Below are 18,981 nucleotides of genomic sequence, written 5' to 3' on the forward strand. Positions count from 1 at the left end.
GACCACGTTACATTTTGGCTTTGTGAATGATAACACAGGTCCAACGCTGCTTGCACTTCTTTTTCCAAAGTCATCGTTTCTTTCAGGCCTTCAAACTTGTACATTAAATGCACACGAATGCCAATAAAATAGTTTACTATTTCTCAAAAAAAAAAAAAAAAAAGCTTCTCAAATTTGCATATTTTATAATGTGTTTTTTTTTTTATTATGCTCAGCAGTATCCTCTTTTTGCAATCAACAATACTACAACTTCAGATTTCATTTGAATGATTTCAGGAGATTGACCCATTACAAGAATGAGGTCTTGATACTGTTAAGGATGACCAGGGACTGAGGAAAGGACCGAGCCCAACTTGGTGTCAGGGTAACCTCAGAACAAACACCCTTTGAATCACCATGGCAATAGCACTTTGGTATGCAATCATAGGTTATAGCTGCACTTAGTCTCTGTCATACATCATTCTCTGAACCTTGAGACGTCTGACACTAGTTGCACACGCCATTCAGCAACAATATAGCTTTATATCTGGCAGTTCGGTTTGATTAGGAAGCGCATAAACACGTAAAAAAAAAACAAAAAAAAAAACAACTAAATTTGACTGAACTCGTAAATCTGAGTAAATACACATAAAATGACATCACGCTAGTACACCTTTCAGACTGAGAAAACAGCAATAGAAAACCAATACAAATATTCAGATGTTCACCATGTACCAAACTCAACAATCACGTCGATATTCTCTGGGGTCTCAGGACCCAGTGAAAATAATCCCATTATGGGGTGACACTTATTTTGTCTTATCAAAGGAAAAAGGAAATGTGTGGGGTCAGGACACTACCATGTCAAACAGTCTCGTCAGGACCCTACCACATCACACAGTTTCATCAGGACACTACCACGTCAAACAGTCTCGTCAGGACACTACCATGTCACACAGTCTCGTCAGGACACTACCACGTCACAGATTCATCAGTACACAACCACGTCAAACAGTCTCGTCAGGACACTACCACGTCAAACAGTCTCGTCAGGACACTACCATGTCACACAGATTCATCAGGACACTACCACGTCAAACAGTCTCGTCAGGACACTACCATGTCACACAGCCTCACCAGGACACTACCATGTCACACAGCCTCATCAGGACACTACCATGTCACACAGATTCATCAGGATCCTACCGCGTCACACAGCGTCGTAATGACACTACTAGGTCACACAGCGTCTTCAGGACACTACCAGGTCACACAGCGTCTTTAGGACCCTACCATGTCACACAGTCTCGTCAGGACACTACCATGTCACAGAGTCTCGTCAGGTCTCAACAGCTTACACCGGCGCTCACTTTGAAGGGAAAGATAACAAAAAAGGTTTTCCTAGGAAAAGCAAAAAACAGGTACAAAAGTGAAAAGGAAGGAACGTTTCTCACAATCCTCTCCAGTGCCAGAAATAGTCAGAGGATAGGGAAGATAGAGGGAGGGAGAGAGGGAGGGAGAGAGAGAGAGAGGGAGAGGGAGAGAGGGAAGGAGAGAGAGAGAGAGAGAAAGAGAGAGAAGGAGAGAGAGGGAGAGAGGAAAATTCTCTCTGGCTTCCTCAAGTCATTTTGTGGTGTTTTATCTAGTCAGGGAAGCGCTGACAGGCTTTCTTCCAGCGGCAGGCCGTGCACCACTGACCTCTGCGCTCCACGCCATACACCTTACGGCACTTTTTGGCCTCGCCTCGGCCCTTCCTGAAGACACACACACGCGCGCGCGTGCAGGGAGTGAATGAGAAGAACACACGAATACTTGAGTATGATAAAAGCCAGCTTTGCTCAGCATTGCATAAGTACCAAAGTAGATCTGACAGAGTAGTTTGCAGTTCTCATATGTATATTAATAGTTATGCTAATAACCATACATATTAATAGTTATGCATATGCAAATTAGCTAATCAAGAAAGATCCACTCTCACGAGGGTTAAACGGAGAGGAGGAGCACAAACCGGAATGAGCAGTGGCCTCTGGATGGTGACGCACTTATGGTCTGTGACCTGGTGGGGGCGCTGTTGCGCTGCAACCACTGCTCCCCCACGCTGACCGAACGGCTGCGGGACATGGCGATCTGGAAGGGACAGGAGTGGTCGAGCGTCACGGCAGGACCTGTGGTGGCGAACGTTACCACGGCCACGGCTAGACACACTCCCGAACGCGCGGAGGAGACCGTGAGAATGGTCAGAAGCTGCAGACCCAGGGCTGCTGAAGTCAAGGTCCCTTAAGATCTTTGAAACACCATAAAACCTTGTAAAACTGAACCTCTAACCTTGGTCTAGGTTTTCTGAATTGGAATTAAATGAGAAATGAGTCGTCTTGCACACACAGAACTTGTGCATGCATGCCTGAGGTGTACCTGAGGTTGCAGGGCGTGGCCACCAGGGGGCATCCAGTCACACGAGGGCGGGGAGTCAGGGGACACGACCACCTCAATGGGTGCGCAGGCCTGGAGCAATCAGACGAAAACCTGAGAATTAGGCTAAGCTGAATTAGAACCTGGTCTCCCTGAAAAAGTGTGCTGAGCTAAACAATTACATACGACAGCAGAAAAAAGTCACGAGGCAAACAAACACTAGTGAACACTTACTAGTGAATTCTAAATTGCACAAGCTAAACTACTGTTAACTAATATTAATGCACATTTGGAATTTAGAATATAACATCGAAAAGTCGTAGAAAACTGCATCACCCAAATACATGTAGTTGAAATGACTCCTTTACCAAACTGAGCCACAGTATCACCTGATAGAGATGTTCAGTGTGAATCTGCCACACGCTGCTGGGGGCAGAGCAGCTGAGAGCTCTGGATGTGGGCGGGGCTTCTCCAGGCCCATGAGTGGACTGGCTGTGGGTTGAGTTGCAGGGGGACCAGTGACCAATGGGGAACGAGGGTGCGGGAGAAGGAGGCGCTGGCTCCTCCTCTTCTGAAGAGACTTCGGTGTAATAGAAGTCTTCCTCTCTGTGGGACTGTTCTGTGCCACTGCTGAGGGAGGGAGAATAAAGCATAAAGAATAAAAATGACTATTTTATGTCTACATCTTGCATTCCTCACTAATTACATTTTAGATTTACAGCATTTAGCTGATGCTTTTATCCTAAACGACTTACGATTATGACTGAACACAACTTGAGCAACTGAGGGTTAAGGGTCTTGCTCAGGGGCCCAACAGGGGCAACTCGGCAGTGGTGGGGCAACTTCTGATTACTAGTGGAGTACCTTCACCACTGAGTACCACTGCACCCATGAAATTACTTTACATTTGTGGTAAAGTAAACTAGAGTTGTGTGATTTGTAATGCTACACTGCTCCTGGCCGGGACTCACCGAAGGTGGAAGACGCCGATGTGGTGTTTCATGCCGATCCGTGACGTCAGCACTTTGCCACAGCCTGGCCACAAACACCGATATGCCGCCCTGCTCAAGCTCTGTGCCACAGATGGAGAGCAGACAAAGAGATTGAGCTGAATGAACAAGGTACTGAACAGATACACAGTCAAGCCCTGCTGTCCTCGAGCCTCTCACCTTACACCTCCTAATCTCAGGCTCTTCACACGCCCGTGGCTCCAGTTCCATATGCAAAATGTCATCCACGGGTTGGCCCATGCCACTGTCCGTCTCGGTGACGGACGGCGAGGGGGCGGGGCTCACACTGCTGCGGTCCCAGCTCCAGTAGCCGCTGCTGCTGCTGTCCGAGAGCTCTCCTCCACCACACTCCATGTCTGCCGGGGCAGAGCACATGTACGGAGACCCTGAGACCCCGGGTGGAGGTAGGTGGAGTGGAGGCATTGGCTAATCGCCCAGTTTAAATCACACGCTGAGCCAAACACAGATTACCCTTGTCCCTTTGTTTCCTGCTGCAGTCGTCCAAAAACTACCAAAGAAATCTGACAGAACGCACATAGCTGCAGCTCCTCCTTATAGGATAAAAAGAGCAATTGAATTAATTACCATTACATTACCATAAGTGTGTAAACCATTACCATAACTGCACCATAACTGTGTACATATTACCATAGCTGTACCATAACTGTGCACACCATTACCATAACTGTACCATAACTGTGTACACCATTTCCATAACTATGTACATCATTACCATAACTGCACCATAACTGTGTACATATTACCATAGCTGTACCATAACTGTGTGCATCATTACCATAACTGTGTACACCATTACCATAACTGTGTACATCATTACCATAACTGTACCATAACTGTGTACACCATTTCCATAACTATGTACATCATTACCATAACTGCACCATAACTGTGTACATATTACCATAGCTGTACCATAACTGTGTGCATCATTACCATAACTGTGTACACCATTACCATAACTGTGTACATCATTACCATAACTGTACCATAACTGTGTACACCATTTCCATAACTATGTACATCATTACCATAACTGTGTACACCATTACCATAACTGTGCAAACCATTACAACTGTGCACACCATTACCATAACTGTGTACACCATTACCATAACTGTACCATAACTGTGTACACCATTTCCATAACTGTGTACATCATTACCATAACCATACCATAACTGTGTACATCATTACCATAACTGTACCATAACTGTGTACATCATTACCATAACCGTACCTTAACTGTGTACATCATTACCATAACTGTGTACATCATTGCTATAACTGTGGCTTTACAGGACAAAGAAGATGGAATGTCTGTATACCATATATAGTTACACACATGTACAGTATATTGGCTTGCAGTCTTTGCAGATCTCTGCTGGGATCAGAGCACAGGTTCACTTGACCCTGGAGACTTAAGGGCCTCGCTCAAGGGCCCCAACAGTGGCTGCATGCCAGAGCCAGGATTTGATCCCACAACCTTCCAACCGGTAAACTCCTACACACCATGCCACCACTGTAAACTACTAAACTGTTACATGTTTTTAAGTTCAATTACATTCATAATCAACACAGCCATTCTATACAAAGATCAAATCATCAAAATAGGCTGTGAAACTGTGGACTTAATATCAATTCCTGGAATAGTGATGACTACTGATGCTATTAAACCGTGCTCACTCTGTTCCTCCTTCTGCCCACACTGCTCACTCCACGCACCTGCAGAGCTGAGGCATCAAGAGAGAACAGCAGCTCAGCAGCCACCTACCTGGCAGGGGGTCTCTCTGAGGGGGGCTCTGGAACGCAGGACTGCAGGACAGACTGGTGAGGACCATTGCGGCCATGATCTCATCCATCTCCACTGACTCGGGACTCCTGTATCTGTGGAAGGAAAACAGTTAAGATTTGAATCATGAAGTGCACATAAAAATTAGATTCATCTAAGATGAGTATAACATTAATTTTAACATATAATGACGGTCTGTGGCCGGGGAGGCCAATTCTGGCACGGTTTGGTTCCAACCCTCCCCTACCGCACCTGAAACAGGTAATCAGGGATATTACAGCCACAGTTTTCTGAGCTAACCTCTGCAGTTCACTGAGCTCCAGCACCAAAAGTACAGCACCAATCCAGTGTAGTGTGGTTTAGGTTACAGAAACTCTGGATGAAAGAGTTGGATGAATATGTTTGTGCATTTGTGGTGTGTTTGGATAAGATATTACAGGAAGAAAGAAAGGTCTTGCGGAATGCCAGCATACCCGTAGGGCAGGTGCACATTGGAAGACTGTGGAAAAGTGCGAGGGTTTGACTGCTTGACGATGGCATCAGCAGGCCACGCCTCCCTTGGACCACACGATGAGTGGAAGACGGAGCCCTGGCGGGGCTTCTGTACGCCCACGTCCTCCTGGGCACAGCACTGCATGTAGACCTGTGGGGAATTTCACAGGACGGCTGTTGCTGTGAGAGCATACCACACATTAGAACCCTCCGAGCTCCAAGCCCCGCCCTCGAAGCTCCAGGCCCCGCCCTTTCGCACTGCTGCCAGCTTCTATGCCATGCAGGCTAAAACTCGGGGACGTTTCAGCGTACCAAGCCTCCCTGTTTTCTGAGCTGCATGGTTCCCGGAGCTGCCATGGCCGCGTCCTTCCCTCCGGACCGGGCGGGTGGGTTCGGGCACTCTGAGACCAGGCAGACAATGTTTACGCGAGTCGTACTTCCTAAACAGGCCCGGCAGAGCCACAAAATGGCTGGTAATTCAATAAGTCTGCCTCAATTATATGGCAAAATAAACCCCTCTATAGCATCACTACGAAGACGTAGCGTGCACGCTGCCATATCCGTTAGGAAAAAACGCTTAACAATTTAACAACTATTCACTGATAAGACTTAGGTATGCTATGTTTGTATAGAAACTTAAGGACAAATTCAAACCTGCAGATTAATGGGAGCTTCAGATGTATCAAATCCTTAAAAATCGGCCTCTGTGTTAGAAAAAACAACAACTAGCCACTCGCATATTGCTGTTTTTAGGGCAACACACCCCCTCACCGCCAGCCTCAGGAGAGTGGAATCGCGGACATAACGAAAGAGCCGAACGGATTTTCGGAGCCGATTGCCATTTCAGTTCCTATATTCCAGATTGAGTTTAATAAAAAATCGGAAAACAAAAAACATTAGTTTTATTCAAATGCCTATAGCCTTCCAAATGGGCTTTAAAGTGTTTGCGTAGTTGCATTAGGTTGACAGCATGCCGGGATCCACAGCCGTGCTTTGGCTGCGACGCCTCTTCTGGGCGTTCACGCTGAGCGGTAAACAACCCGCCCACTGTGGGCGGCGCCGTGCGCGCATTGGCCAAGTCGCTTGTGCCCAAGCACACGCCTTCAGCCACCAACGTGTACGCGCACGAGTCTTCGCTGCGTGGCGATGTACACAACCCCACGCCACGGTAATCGGCACGTAGGAGACAACGGGGACGTGCGACTGCACGTAGTCACGGAATGGACAGGAGCGCCTAAAGATGTGCATATTAAAGCCAGACACCAACCGCGCGCCTGAAACCCTCTCCACACATGCGCTGGCTGATCAAAACCTGATGTGTCTTATACATCACAGCGCACGCTCGAGGAAGAAAAGTGACCATGCGCGTTGCAGCATCTAATGCAAGTTATGCCGTTTCTTCCGCGCCGGTTAAACGGCGTTTACCTGGAGGGTTTTCGTCCTGGAGGGAAGCGGTGTCGGTATCTCCGCCGCGCGCCTCGGTACCGTCAGAGAGGTCCGTGCGTCACGGAGTCTACGTGAGCTCGTGAGGTTCAGCTATGCCGCGCGACAGCTGGGGAGTGACGGACGTTTGGGCACATGGACGCTTAAAACGCACAGATGCACAAAGCACTATTTGTATCGCAGTTTTAGCGAAATGTCCTCTTGTGCATGTTAACCACTCAAGGCGCCACGTGACGTGGAGCGCTGTTTTATCATCGCACGGGCGAGAGGGACACAGTTCTAGAGTATATTTAGAAATTGTTGATGCGTAAGCGGCCTCCCTGACATGACTGTAATCATAGAGCGACAGCTACGCGATTTCCAGCCCTGCCGTGGGGAGGAATGTACGAGGAGCGTCCATAAACATCCACGTGGGGATTTGGTTTCCGAGACCGTTCCAGTCGCTCGCGGGCGTTCCTATTTTTTAACTCGGGAGCGTCACCTTTCACCTAATTTTCGCTAGTACCAGACTTGGACAGCAGAGCGCGCCCATGCGCACGGATGTGAGATGCCAGTCAGGCGTCGTCAGGGGATTCAAAGCCGCCTCTGTCAACAGCAGCATGTAGGGTCCCGACACGCGCGTGTTAGGCCAGGCGAAGTGCGTGGCATGACTGTGCCGAGGGTTTTAAAGCCTGATCTCTAAAGTTGGGTCATTGTTATATACACAGGAACAGAGTCAGAGCGAAAACCAACAGGTGAGCACGGACAGTAAGCAATCCTGTAACTTATGTCATGATGTCATTTTCTTTTCATTACTTTTCTAGTAATGAAAAGGCCTAATTTGTAATGTGAACGTCATTTTTATTGGGTTATTAAGTGCAGACAATACATAAGTAATAAGTAACAAAAGGCTGCATATACGTGCTTTTTGCATATAAGTTAAGGAGCTTTCTTTCTTATGCTACTCAAACATCTTTTCTGGAATGGGAGGGGCAGCTTCTTCAGCTGTCTCGTCCTTGTCGGGCTTTACGGCGTCCTGTGAAACAGGGGGTTCCCCGATTTTCCGACTTTTAGTTTTCCAGTTCACGGCTGCGTAGATGGAGTCTCCGTGCGTGCCACTCAAACCCTGGCCGTTCTGCAGAGCTTGAACAGGCGGGAACAGCAGTCCCGCCCCTGCCGCCTGCCCTCTGTCAATCACAGCGAGGGGCGGGGCCACGTGGCAGGCTGCAGCCTGTGCCAGTCCCCTCACTGTTTGGTAGGGACTCTCCCTCTCCCATTCGTCCTCAGAAGTGTCAACACGCACTGGGCATGGAGGGGCTGCGCTTCCGCTTGCCATGCCTGTGCAATGGTACGGATGCTCCTCGCCACCTCGTATCCCTGCTTGGCAGTACGTGGGGTCGCTTGACGTGGCGTCTGGCTGCTCGGGCGTAGTGCAGCTCCGCACAGTTGTCTTGGCTGGCTGCGTGGAAAAAGACTCCACCTGCACGCTGCGTGGATGAATGGAGGATGGAGGTGGTCGAGAATCACGGATTCCTGGACACAGCAACTGTGCGTCTGCTGTATTGAACGCAGGCGTGACTGGATGTGTGGGCCTCACTTCTCTAAAACAGCCGTGCGCTTCAGCTGTTAAGGGAGACGTTAGATACTGTAAATTCGTTTGACCCAAAAACAAACAATTAGTCAAACAAACAAACAAACGAACAAACACAAAAAAGCCAGGGACTATCCAGTCCAAAATTTGATTTCTGTAAGGTACCGGACTCGTAATCAGAAGGTTGCCAGTTCAAGCCCCATAACATCCACGTAGCCACTGTTGGGCCCCTGAGTAAGGCTCTTAACCCTCAATTCCTCAAGTTGTACTCAGTCATAATTGTAAGTTGCTTTGGATAAAAGCGTCAGCTAAATGCTGTAAACGTAAATTTAATTTAAGCATGTACATAGTGTAAGTTAATCGGAGGAAACAGCGCCCTCTTATGCCTGCTGTGAGAATAAACACTGGGTGACAGACAGTATGCCGCGGTGTGATTCGTGGAATGAGTGTGACATTGCTCAAGGCAACAAAAACCATAGTGAACACATCAAAAGGTGGCAGTGCAGACGACACATGCGCAGCTAGGACTAGCTTTCTGGCCATAATCATGTATTTCCTATCATACAGGATTTTATGGAGACAGAAGTCACAATTTACTTCCCAACATAGTGTTTTTTTGTTAAACATGTAGTATATAGGAAAGCTCTAACATTCCAAGTGTTAAACATAGTTTATAGGAAAGCTCTGACATTCCCAGGTATTAAACGTAGTTTATAGGAAAGCTCTGACATTCCCAGGTGTTAAACGTAGTTTATAGGAAAGCTCTGACATTCCCAGGTGTTAAACGTAGTTTATAGGAAAGCTCTGACATTCCCAGGTGTTAAACGTAGTTTATAGGAAAGCTCTGACATTCCCAGGTGTTAAACGTAGTTTATAGGAAAGCTCTGACATTCCCAGGTGTTAAACGTAGTTTATAGGAAAGCTCTGACATTCCCAGGTGTTGTTATGTTCATGGATTCAGTCCTTCACATGTTTTATAAGACAGTTTGAAGCATCAGTGATTGGTGTACAGATTCGTGAGGTGCTCTGACTGATCTTTCAGGGTAAGGATCATGTCCCTTTGAGGACACCGCATGTGAAAGCAGAGAGTAAGCAGGAAGGACGAACCGTGCTCGTTGTCCAGGGATCTGTTTGGACTGCCCTCATCTCGTGTCTCCTGCAGAAGGAGGAGATGAATGGTCACATACTCATCTCTGCAGCACACTGTACTGACTGCACTGTGGAAGCATTGTTTACACTCTTGTACATGTCTCAAGACTGGCTTTGTCTTCTAACACAAACCTTATCTTTCTAAATTTTCTTTTGGAATATACATCAGTTTCTTTACATACATTCATGTACTACCCAGACATTTCCTGTTTTCTCTTGCTGATTCTTTTCAATTATTGAGTAATTTATTGATCCTGTCCTACCAATGTTCCCACAAAAGGAATAATGGAATATTGGAATATTTCTCTGGGAAACATGTTATTTACCTGCCACTATCTGACTCAAGACTCACACCAAGAGATTGCTGTTATTTTTTAAGGTATTTCACAGTTCAGTCAAAAGTGAAGTGAGCTGCAACTCTGCTGTGCCACTCACCAGTGGTGGGATGGGTGAAGATATTTCTCTGTCCTTATGGTACTCTGGACTCTCAGGAGACAGTCTACCATCGGCATGCACAGGTCAAACAATAAAAGACTGTGTTAAGTGTTTGCATAAGCATGTTAAGCCGGTGTTTCATATTCATGTTCCCTGAGCACACATGCACTGCACAGTTCACTCCCATGCTTCCAACACTCCTAATCCAGATTATCCCCTAATTGTGACATACATGTTAACATTAACTAGTGTAGCAGAGTGTGCATGGCAAAACATTTTTTGGGCTACACCTTTTCGGCAAGACAGTTGACGCTGCTATTACAGGCAACCCAAAGTCCTGTTTGATTGGCTGTGTCCACCTCCACCTACATACGCAGGCCGTGACGCAGGTTCTCTGGGTGACAGCCTGCTGTGGTTTGGCAGCAAGTGCCGATACCCCCATTTACCTGGATGCCAATCCAGATGGGCTGTGAACACAGGCAGCCAAAGCCAGCTGTGTTTTCTCTGGAGCCCCTTTGGTAGGGGTTGTAGTTCACAGACTCATACAACGCACACAGTGGTGTCTGTTCCCATCTCCTGTGCTGCTGGGTGCTACGGCAGCAGCACCACGACTACGGACAGGTGAAAAAGATCATTAAGGGTGTGTGATGAAGGCTGAGGGCAGTAACCACACCTGGTCTCAAAGTCGGGTCTCAAAGGGGACAAATGTGTTCTCCGAGCACCGGAGCACAGAGCCAGCACTCTGGTACAGCAGCTGGAGCAGCCTTCCTGAGTGACATGCTCTGTCTAAGGGGGCTGGATGCTGCTCCCTCTGCAGCCTGGTAGCACCCATCCTCTGGGATCTCGACAGCTAGAGGCCCCCAAGCTGCCTGACCACCCGACAGAGAAGCTGCCAGCAGGGGGCACAGAGGGGTAGGAAGAAGGTTCCGCGCTGTCAGGTCTCACCTCTTTGTGAGCTTAATTAATGACATCCCCAGTCTCTGCCCAAGGGTGTCCTGTCACTCCGAGGGACCCCTCGGCCGGTCCCGTGACCCCTCCCTCGACCGGTCCAGCTACCACAGGAGTGGCACCGGGGGGCGGGAATTCTGGCATGAGCCCCTCCACACCTGCACCTGTGCGTCCTCAGTACTAGTTCCGCTAGTTTTCAGTCCTCACTAGGCAGGGATTAATAAAGTGTTATTTTATCTCCTGTCTGATCCTACCCATAATCCTCCCTGTGCTAAACTTGCAATATTCTGTTAACAACAGCCTTTTGAGAAGTAAGTGTTGGCCAGAGCACCAAGGTCTTCAGTTACTGACTAAATGTTTGTCTGGCAGATGAAGGGTGACAGATTAGAGCCAATATAATAAAAACAACATATGAGGCCCCCTCGTCCCCCTGAGGGGATGAGAGTGGTTATGGAATCCAACTCTCAAATGCACAAATTGACATATCTAAAGTTGATATTAGTGATTTAGTAAAATAATAATGAGCTCAACCACGTTTTTACATCCTGAGATCTATCAGTAAAATAGTTGCTCTGAGAAAATAAAAAAGTCTTTAGGATTATCCTGAGTTCTGTAATCAACCATAAAAAAAACAAACAAAACAATGTTCTAACCAATCACGAGACATTCTCCGCTATGAGACGGCTGTCCCTGCCTGCATCCCAGCCTGTGGCTGTTACTGTGTATGTGCAGATAGCAGGGCAGGCTCATTTCTAAGCATGCATGTCTTAGGAGGAAGGGGCTCCGGAAAAATGTTTGGGATGGACTGTATGGTAGGGGGTGGGTACCCAAGCCCTTGAGTGGCCAAGTCTAGGGGGGGTTAACAAGAACTCCAAAGCCAATAAGAGTTGGGACAGACAAACGAAACACCCCACACTGGTCACGGCCCAGGATCCCACGGTGCGGCTGGAGCACCACGAGAGCACTGCAGAAAGGTATGTCTTTACCTGGAACAGTCAGCACAAAGTGTGCGGAACGTGGCACAGACCACTAGGAACAGGACAGAGATGATGAGAGTGATGATGATGATCTCGAAGGACGAAGAGCAGTGCATCATCCAGCCTGAGCCAGGAGCCATCGTGCTGTGGCCAGTCCCTGCACTGCACAGGAACAAGCGCGGGAAGGGCAGCAGTTCTCTGCGCAGCCAGAAGGGAGCGAGCGAGAGGTCACTCTGCTGGAGGCAGTAATCTGACCCCAAGATTCACTGGCTTAAATAGAATCTGATATGAATAAGAGAAAAAATAAAGGCCAGGATGAAAGGATATCTAGAGACAGTATAGTAGATCTACTGGCAATAAACATTAAGATGATCGAATCTACAGAATAAAGTATAATAAGTAAATAAAATACAAAACACCATTGTGAATGAAAAGGTGAAAATGTGGGTTAAAGCTAAAATGGGAGTACACCTGATCTGTTACGTACTGCACATTTCACTGGCCGTACGCTCATCATTTACATTTACGGCATTTAGCTGACGCTTTTATCCAAAGCTTACAATCATGGCTGAGTACAACTTGAACAACTGAGGGTTAAGGGTCTTGCTCAGAGCCACTTTATAAAGGGTTATGTTGAGATAGTACATTCCTTCTCTCATGGTGTTCATTCATTCTGACTTTATTCCTCTGTCATCATGGAACATTAATATGGAAGACTATTGAAGGGCAGGACGAGAAGATGCAGAAGACACAGAATCTGGTAGTGACCAGAGTTGACACACAAGCACCATACAAAGTTGAAGCGTCTTGCCTGAAGTCTTTAAATTAGTTTTTTTTAGAAACAAAAGTGCCAACTACATTAAGAGAGAGAACATACCTGGGAATGTGCCCCGCAGGTTCGACTGGAGCTATTTGACAGGTGTGTAAGGCTTCAGGTGGCCGCGCAGGGACAACCCTCGTGCAGTCCAGACCACGCCTTTAATTACGTGACCATCAAGGGCGTGACGTGTCAGGCGTATTCACGCGCGACCACAGTACAGGAATGTGTCTGCAAATGCGGGTGCATAGCGAGGACCCTTTGATGCATGAACTCTGAAGTTTAAACGACATATTAAACAAATGCGTCGTAAGAATCTGCTCTCACCAAAACATCGAAACCTTCTGCAAATCCATCAAAACCCACAATAATGATGTATTTTAACATATTTCTCGTGACTTTGCTTCTGTCGGGTCTGTTCTACAGAGCTTCATACTCACGCCGCTGCTCCCCACTCACGCAGCCTACAGCAGAAGTAGGACACTTCTTTCTGATGAACAAACCGGCGTCTGGACTCACAGCTCCGGCTCACCTGCTGCCTCGTGCCATCGGGGCGGCTCGCCTGTCGCCCTGCTCGCGTGACGTCTCCTCGATATGCCGCGTGCTTCATCCGCACCTCGCCACTCCTGTCTCGCGCGTGTGGAAAAATTCAGTGACGGAGACAGAACATTTCCCATGTTGTTTGCCCTTATTTTTGTTCCATTTAAGAAAATCTAGAGGGGATATTAGCTGTTAAAGATATATTCATTCATAGACACGAAAACATATTTATTTGTTAGTTTGTTTATTTATTTATATTTGGCCACATGCCCTGCTTCTAGAAGTCATTCAACCTTTGCTTACTCTAGACATTAACTTAAACAAACAATTCTGCCCTCTAGTGGCTGATGTAGATATAGCATGTTGATTCAAAAACAATATTTTAGTAAAAACATTAAAAACAATGAAGGAGATCAACAGGAGGAGTTTACAGTACGTTATATGCCAATTAACATGTTTAAAGGGCTAATTGGAGGGAAACCTCCCCTTGACTCACTGTATTCTAGGTTCCTAAATCTCGGTCGATTGCTAATCTCACACCTCATGCTAAATGCACCAAATGAATTTTCACAAGGAAGTCTTGTTTCCACAGCACAGAAGAACAGCAGTTAAATGGGCTCTATAGGGCATTATTCTTCTCAAAGGTGTTGTGGTGTTAAAATTAGTAATTAGAACTCAGTGCTCATGCAGATACAGATAAAGGCCAGTTGGATCTGCAATTTTGCACACGATTACACATTAATGCACAGCATTTGCTGAGCCTGTTGTCTAGCAGGCTGCTGAAGGCCTGTTCCAGTCTGTCTGTCATTGTCTTCATACAATGCATTCATAAATCATTCCTTCTTATTTACAGTTTCATGACAAATTTACTGCACAAATACTTTAGAACTCCATTAGCGCTGAATGACACAACTGCACCCATATCAAAACACTGTAAGTATGAAAACATCCTTGCCATAAACATGCACACTAGCGAAATTCGCACGCTGTTTAAGTCTGCTGCTCCACCACCATCGAGGTAATAACACCCTACTAATCAAATACAGTACATGAACGGAGGCGAAATGCATCCACTTGTTGACTATAAACAAAACTCACCTACCAAGTCACATAATGTACATTTTTTTTCAACCAGCCACAATACTGTTTCCATGCAGTTATGCACATGTGCGCACTTTTGGGTAAACAGAGTGGTTTTGTGCGTCCGCTATCTGGAGAAGCAGCCCTACCTGAGTGACCCGCTCTGGGGCCTTTCTGAGCATCTGGTTGGCTCCCCACTGAGTCTCAAGTTTGCTACAAAATAAGTCCTTCATTTCTTTCTGTGTTTTAACGGAATGGTTTAATAGCCACAGACTGCAGAGGGGTCTGTGGCTATTAAACCATGCCACCGTAGGACCCTACTCAGACTCACACACACGTAATGCCAGGCTGTGAATAATGGCTAAACCACAGATTACACAGACTAGGGTCTTCGTTAGAGTGATACCACTAAGCTTTATTCTTCATATGGACTAATCACGCTAATAATTATCCTTCGTAAGGCCTTTGTCCTCTCAGTCATAGGTGAGTGTTAGCTGTCGGACTGGAAAAGAGGAGACTTAACTATACCTGAGTGTGCGTAACTTGGATTTCTAAACACAAATGTCATGAATAATGAATTGATGCCAATATCCAACCACGATGGATCCCCCACCTACAAGATTCCCAAATTTGTATAATCAAATGTATTGTCATGTCTCATCTTGGACCAGACACATATAAAAACTAAAAACGTAAAAACCTACATATCCATAATCTCTTTGCCTAAGATTATCACAAGGGTCATGCTTGCTCATATTGGGCACAATTTCCAAAACAACACCACTAATAAAAAACATTAACTCTCAGTAAAAGGGTGAGGTTATCAATAAAGCGTTATCGTATCCTAACTTATTCTAATGTGACCAGGAGAAGTAATTCTTTCTTTACTCTTTCTTTACTCTTCCTTCTGCAGCTGTCTTTGGACTCTCCTACTCATCAGGGCTGCCGTCAGAGCACAACACAGCACCAGCGCAAAGAAAGATCCTCCTGCAAGCATGGAGCTCTGGTGCTCGTGCACAGGCAGCGCCGCGCCACGCTGCTGCAGGACGTCCGTACACACTGCCTCCAATTGGCACATGGTGCACAGGATCATGAAGACATGGAAGATCTGGTGGGCCTGGCCCACGATGTCACACCTCCCTGGGAATAAGCGCTCGGGCACAGGCCAGGCGAAGAAGAAGGCAGCCTGCAGGAAGAAGGCCATGTGCAGGGCATGGAGCAGCAGCGCCGGCTGGGTCCAGGGCTGGCTGGCCAGACGGTGTACCACGGGGCTGATGACCAGGATGTAGGACAGACCGGTGGGCACAATCTGGAAGAGCTTCCTGCGGAACGGGTAGGGCCGGCGGTAGCGGAGCTTTGCGAAGCAGCAGCTGGCACACGACATCCAGCTGAACAGGAAGACAAGGGGCAGGAGAAGTGGCCCCAGGGGGCCCCGCTTCCACGCTTCCTCGGAGCAGTGGAAGTAGTGGGCCAGGGCGCAGCCGTACTGGTATGCGCCCACGCCCATGTAGTCTAGGAAGAATAGGGAGTAGTGGGCCAGCTCGGAGTGGGACTGCAGCAGGTGTGCGGTGGCGCTGCAGGACAGGTAGGTCAGGGCCGACGCGGCGTAGAGGCAAAGAGGCAGCGTGACGGCCTCGCGCCCGGCACCGCTGGCGAACAGCGCAAAACGCAGCAGCACGGCCCCCGACGCCAGCAGGTGCGTCCACACGTTCAGAGACTCGTTGTGACACTGGAAGAGGCTGAGGACGTAACAGGGCCACGGCTGGCCCACCGGCCGGTAGCCCGACAGGATGTAGGGCTCACGGAACAGAGCCGGCACGTCCGAGGCGGGCACAGTGGCCTCGGGGCACGGCGGGGTGGGGAGAGAGGGCACCAGACGCAGCAGCAGAGGCAGCTGCTTAATGCTGCCCATGACCACAGAGCTCACAGACCCCTGAGCTGCACGTAACATACTGATGGGTTAGATGAGAATCAGCAATACCTGCAAAAAAACAAACGCAGCGTAAGAAAGGGCAATGTATGGAACAATGTAAAGAATTGTCCTTGAGCGTGCTGTGAAGTGAAGAGGAACAAGAAGCATGAGGGTAGGTCATATTTACAAGAAAAGCGAAATCTCAGTCATGACGGTGCACACACCTGCATCTCGTGACTAATCAACCTACATGCATGTCACCTGTCCTTCAAGTTACCAACAAAGAACACACTCTCCACTTTCAGTGATTTAAAACATCTATAACAGAATTAGATATTTTTATAAGAATATAGCAACTTTCAATGGTGACTCTTCAAATAAACACAAAAAAACCCCCACTCAAAATAAGTGCAATTATTTTCCCGCACTGTTTTATCTGTCACGTACCAGAATCAACACCACCTCTGCAACCTTATTCAGGTAGTAAGTGTTAACTGGTTATCACGCCTAACTTAATGCTCAATGTCTTTTCTTTTTCATCGTATAAAACTTCCATCCTAAGCTCATTAGTGGGGATCTGCACTACCGAACAACTGCACTGTATCTTCACTGCTAGTAACTTTTTTTTGAAGGCTAAATTAATGTCCATTTTTAAGTTTCTAGGCTGACAAACAGATGCATAAAGACTTTAATATACCACAAAGTTAGGGTATCTAGGAAATACAACGAGTAAACAAAAGTGTTTAACATTCTTCATTCATCTGATATGCAGCTATTTCATACAGACCTCTCCTACCTCAGGCCCAGTGATCACGCTGGCAGCTTAAAAACTCTTAGTCTCCGGTTACCGACTCATGCCCAGCGTTTGTGTTCTGACGCCGATGATGGAATGAACAGGTTGAGGAATTCACTAGGGCTGGAAATCACAACAGCAAGTTGAGCAGGTTGCTCAGGTTTGCTGGGAGGGGCTACTTAAAGGACAACTGTTATCTTCATTTTCAGTGCTCATAATTTTAGTTCCGGGGTCTACTAGAATAGATTTACATGATTCAAAGGTCCAGAAACACATTATTTGTCTCATCTCCTTTAACTTTCTGTCTGAAACACGTGTCTTTATGAGCTCGGTTTGCTCTGATTGGTCAGCTGCCAGAGCGCCGCTCCCCTCCTGAGCAGCTGTAAACACCTGTGCGTTTTGAAAGGTCAAATCTGTACAGTGGCGGTGGGTTCCGAGCTGTTTGCAAACGGACGTGCAATTCTCCTCAGGCAGGCACAACTACGCATAGTGCATGTGTAAAAATAATGGGGGCATTAGATATCCACTTAGCAGAGGACTACCGCCACCAAAACCTTAACTACACCTGGTGAGGAGAAGCACTAGGTCTGCAGCCTACAGCCAGCAACACTCGTAGTAGCTAGCAAGGCTGTTTGCACAAATCCAAAAACAATCATTCATACCTACAGGTTGTGAACCTGGATCTTCCACTGGCGCAAGTTGGACTTGGCCCATACTTCAGAAGTAAGAGACACAAAACCTCCAAAGGAGATCTCACCTGATACCACAGAACACAACGTCTTCTCTACAATGCTCCAAGACTGAAGTCTTGCCACGTGTTGTCTACAGGCGGACTGGTGCCAGACCACCGGCATGGAACGTGTTACGAGACGGCGTCATGTTGTAACAAAGAAAGTGGCTGAAATTCCGAGCAGGAATTTGAGGCAGCTGAGGACAGCTGAGCTACATAATTAACGAAATGAAAAACCCAGAAAAGCTTTAACTGAGACTTGCTGCGTAACGTATTGCTGAATCATGTACAGACGTACGGTACGCTCCGCTGTGCCTCGAATGGGTCGCAACACATATTATCAAATATAACAAAAAATCTATAAATACAATAGGAGTATGTCAATGTATGTAAATATACAATTATATACATATTACATTATTCTATTTAAAAATACGTGTTCATCTTTAGTTTTTAATCTAATTAATTTATTGTTTAAATAATGCAACTGTTTTGGATCACACAAGTCAGTTCAGAGATGCGTGCACTGAATGAGCGTTGAGTTCTTTTCTGTCTGCTGTCTACCATAGTTGCACGTGCTTGGACAGCATTGCACAGTATGCTACAGATGGAAAGTTAGCTATCTTTATTCATGACCATATCCCCTGACTAAATTCCCAGCTTCATATCTGCATAAAACAAATTCATGTACATATTTGAAATGGGATTATTATTTGTCCTATCATGTCTTTGTGTAGTGAGTCAGTCTACATGTCATCGCTCATAATACATAATATAATGGCTAAAGTCAACATTCCTACGTGTATAACATGTTTATTGACTACAAGCAGCTGCCGTTGAGAAAGGTCGTTGGTTAGCAGCTGTGGTTCATAAAACGATATACTTTA

At 46.8% G+C, this 18,981-nt stretch overlaps 2 protein-coding genes across 9 annotated transcripts; both read right to left on the reverse strand.

Annotated features, from left to right (window-relative positions):
- Positions 1–145: 145 nt before the first annotated feature.
- On the reverse strand, positions 146–7,312 carry znf395b (zinc finger protein 395b). 5 transcript variants are annotated; one of them, XM_027015935.3, is made up of 10 exons: positions 6,355–6,715; positions 6,013–6,101; positions 5,682–5,851; positions 5,191–5,303; positions 3,558–3,754; positions 3,360–3,460; positions 2,778–3,015; positions 2,392–2,481; positions 1,988–2,106; positions 146–1,733 (listed from the first exon to the last, which is right to left on the reverse strand). In XM_027015935.3, the coding sequence occupies exons 2-10, from the start codon at positions 6,055–6,057 to the stop codon at positions 1,622–1,624; spliced, it is 1,185 nt and encodes a 394-aa protein (XP_026871736.2). In that variant the 5' UTR covers positions 6,058–6,101; positions 6,355–6,715; the 3' UTR covers positions 146–1,621. The 5 variants fall into 5 exon arrangements, with proteins under 5 accessions (XP_026871736.2, XP_026871735.2, XP_081573747.1 ...); XM_027015934.3 differs by having other exon boundaries at positions 2,778–3,018; XM_081717621.1 differs by having other exon boundaries at positions 2,778–3,018; positions 6,013–6,140.
- A 1,294-nt stretch (positions 7,313–8,606) lies between these two features.
- Positions 8,607–17,482, reverse strand: paqr8 (progestin and adipoQ receptor family member VIII). Of its 4 annotated transcripts, none has more exons than XM_081717625.1 (6): positions 17,359–17,459; positions 13,572–16,640; positions 13,100–13,314; positions 10,298–12,504; positions 9,821–9,869; positions 8,607–8,745 (listed from the first exon to the last, which is right to left on the reverse strand). In XM_081717625.1, the coding sequence occupies exon 2, from the start codon at positions 16,608–16,610 to the stop codon at positions 15,555–15,557; it is 1,056 nt and encodes a 351-aa protein (XP_081573751.1). In that variant the 5' UTR covers positions 16,611–16,640; positions 17,359–17,459; the 3' UTR covers positions 8,607–8,745; positions 9,821–9,869; positions 10,298–12,504; positions 13,100–13,314; positions 13,572–15,554. The 4 variants fall into 4 exon arrangements, with proteins under 4 accessions (XP_081573751.1, XP_081573752.1, XP_081573753.1 ...); XM_081717626.1 differs by having other exon boundaries at positions 10,298–10,361; positions 12,232–12,504; positions 13,100–16,640; XM_081717627.1 differs by having other exon boundaries at positions 13,100–16,640; positions 17,368–17,482.
- Between the last annotated feature and the right edge of the window lie 1,499 nt (positions 17,483–18,981).

The sequence above is a fragment of the Electrophorus electricus genome, chromosome 7 (genome assembly GCF_041902795.1).
Source record: "Electrophorus electricus isolate QZ-2024a chromosome 7, ASM4190279v1, whole genome shotgun sequence".
NCBI classification, from domain to species: Eukaryota; Metazoa; Chordata; class Actinopteri; order Gymnotiformes; family Gymnotidae; genus Electrophorus; species Electrophorus electricus.

Bases quoted from the DNA above. Each gene is read 5' to 3' on its own strand.
- znf395b (XM_027015934.3), bottom strand. From the start codon at position 6,057: ATGGCAGCTCCGGGAACCATGCAGCTCAGAAAACAGGGAGGCTTG. The intron at 5,852-6,012 runs GTACGCTGAAAC...AATTCCCCACAG, and splicing joins TCAGAAAACAGGGAGGCTTG to GTCTACATGCAGTGCTGTGC. The intron at 1,734-1,987 runs GTTTGTGCTCCT...GTGTGTCTTCAG, and splicing joins AGAGGCCACTGCTCATTCCG to GAAGGGCCGAGGCGAGGCCA.
- paqr8 (XM_081717627.1), bottom strand. From the start codon at position 16,610: ATGTTACGTGCAGCTCAGGGGTCTGTGAGCTCTGTGGTCATGGGCAGC.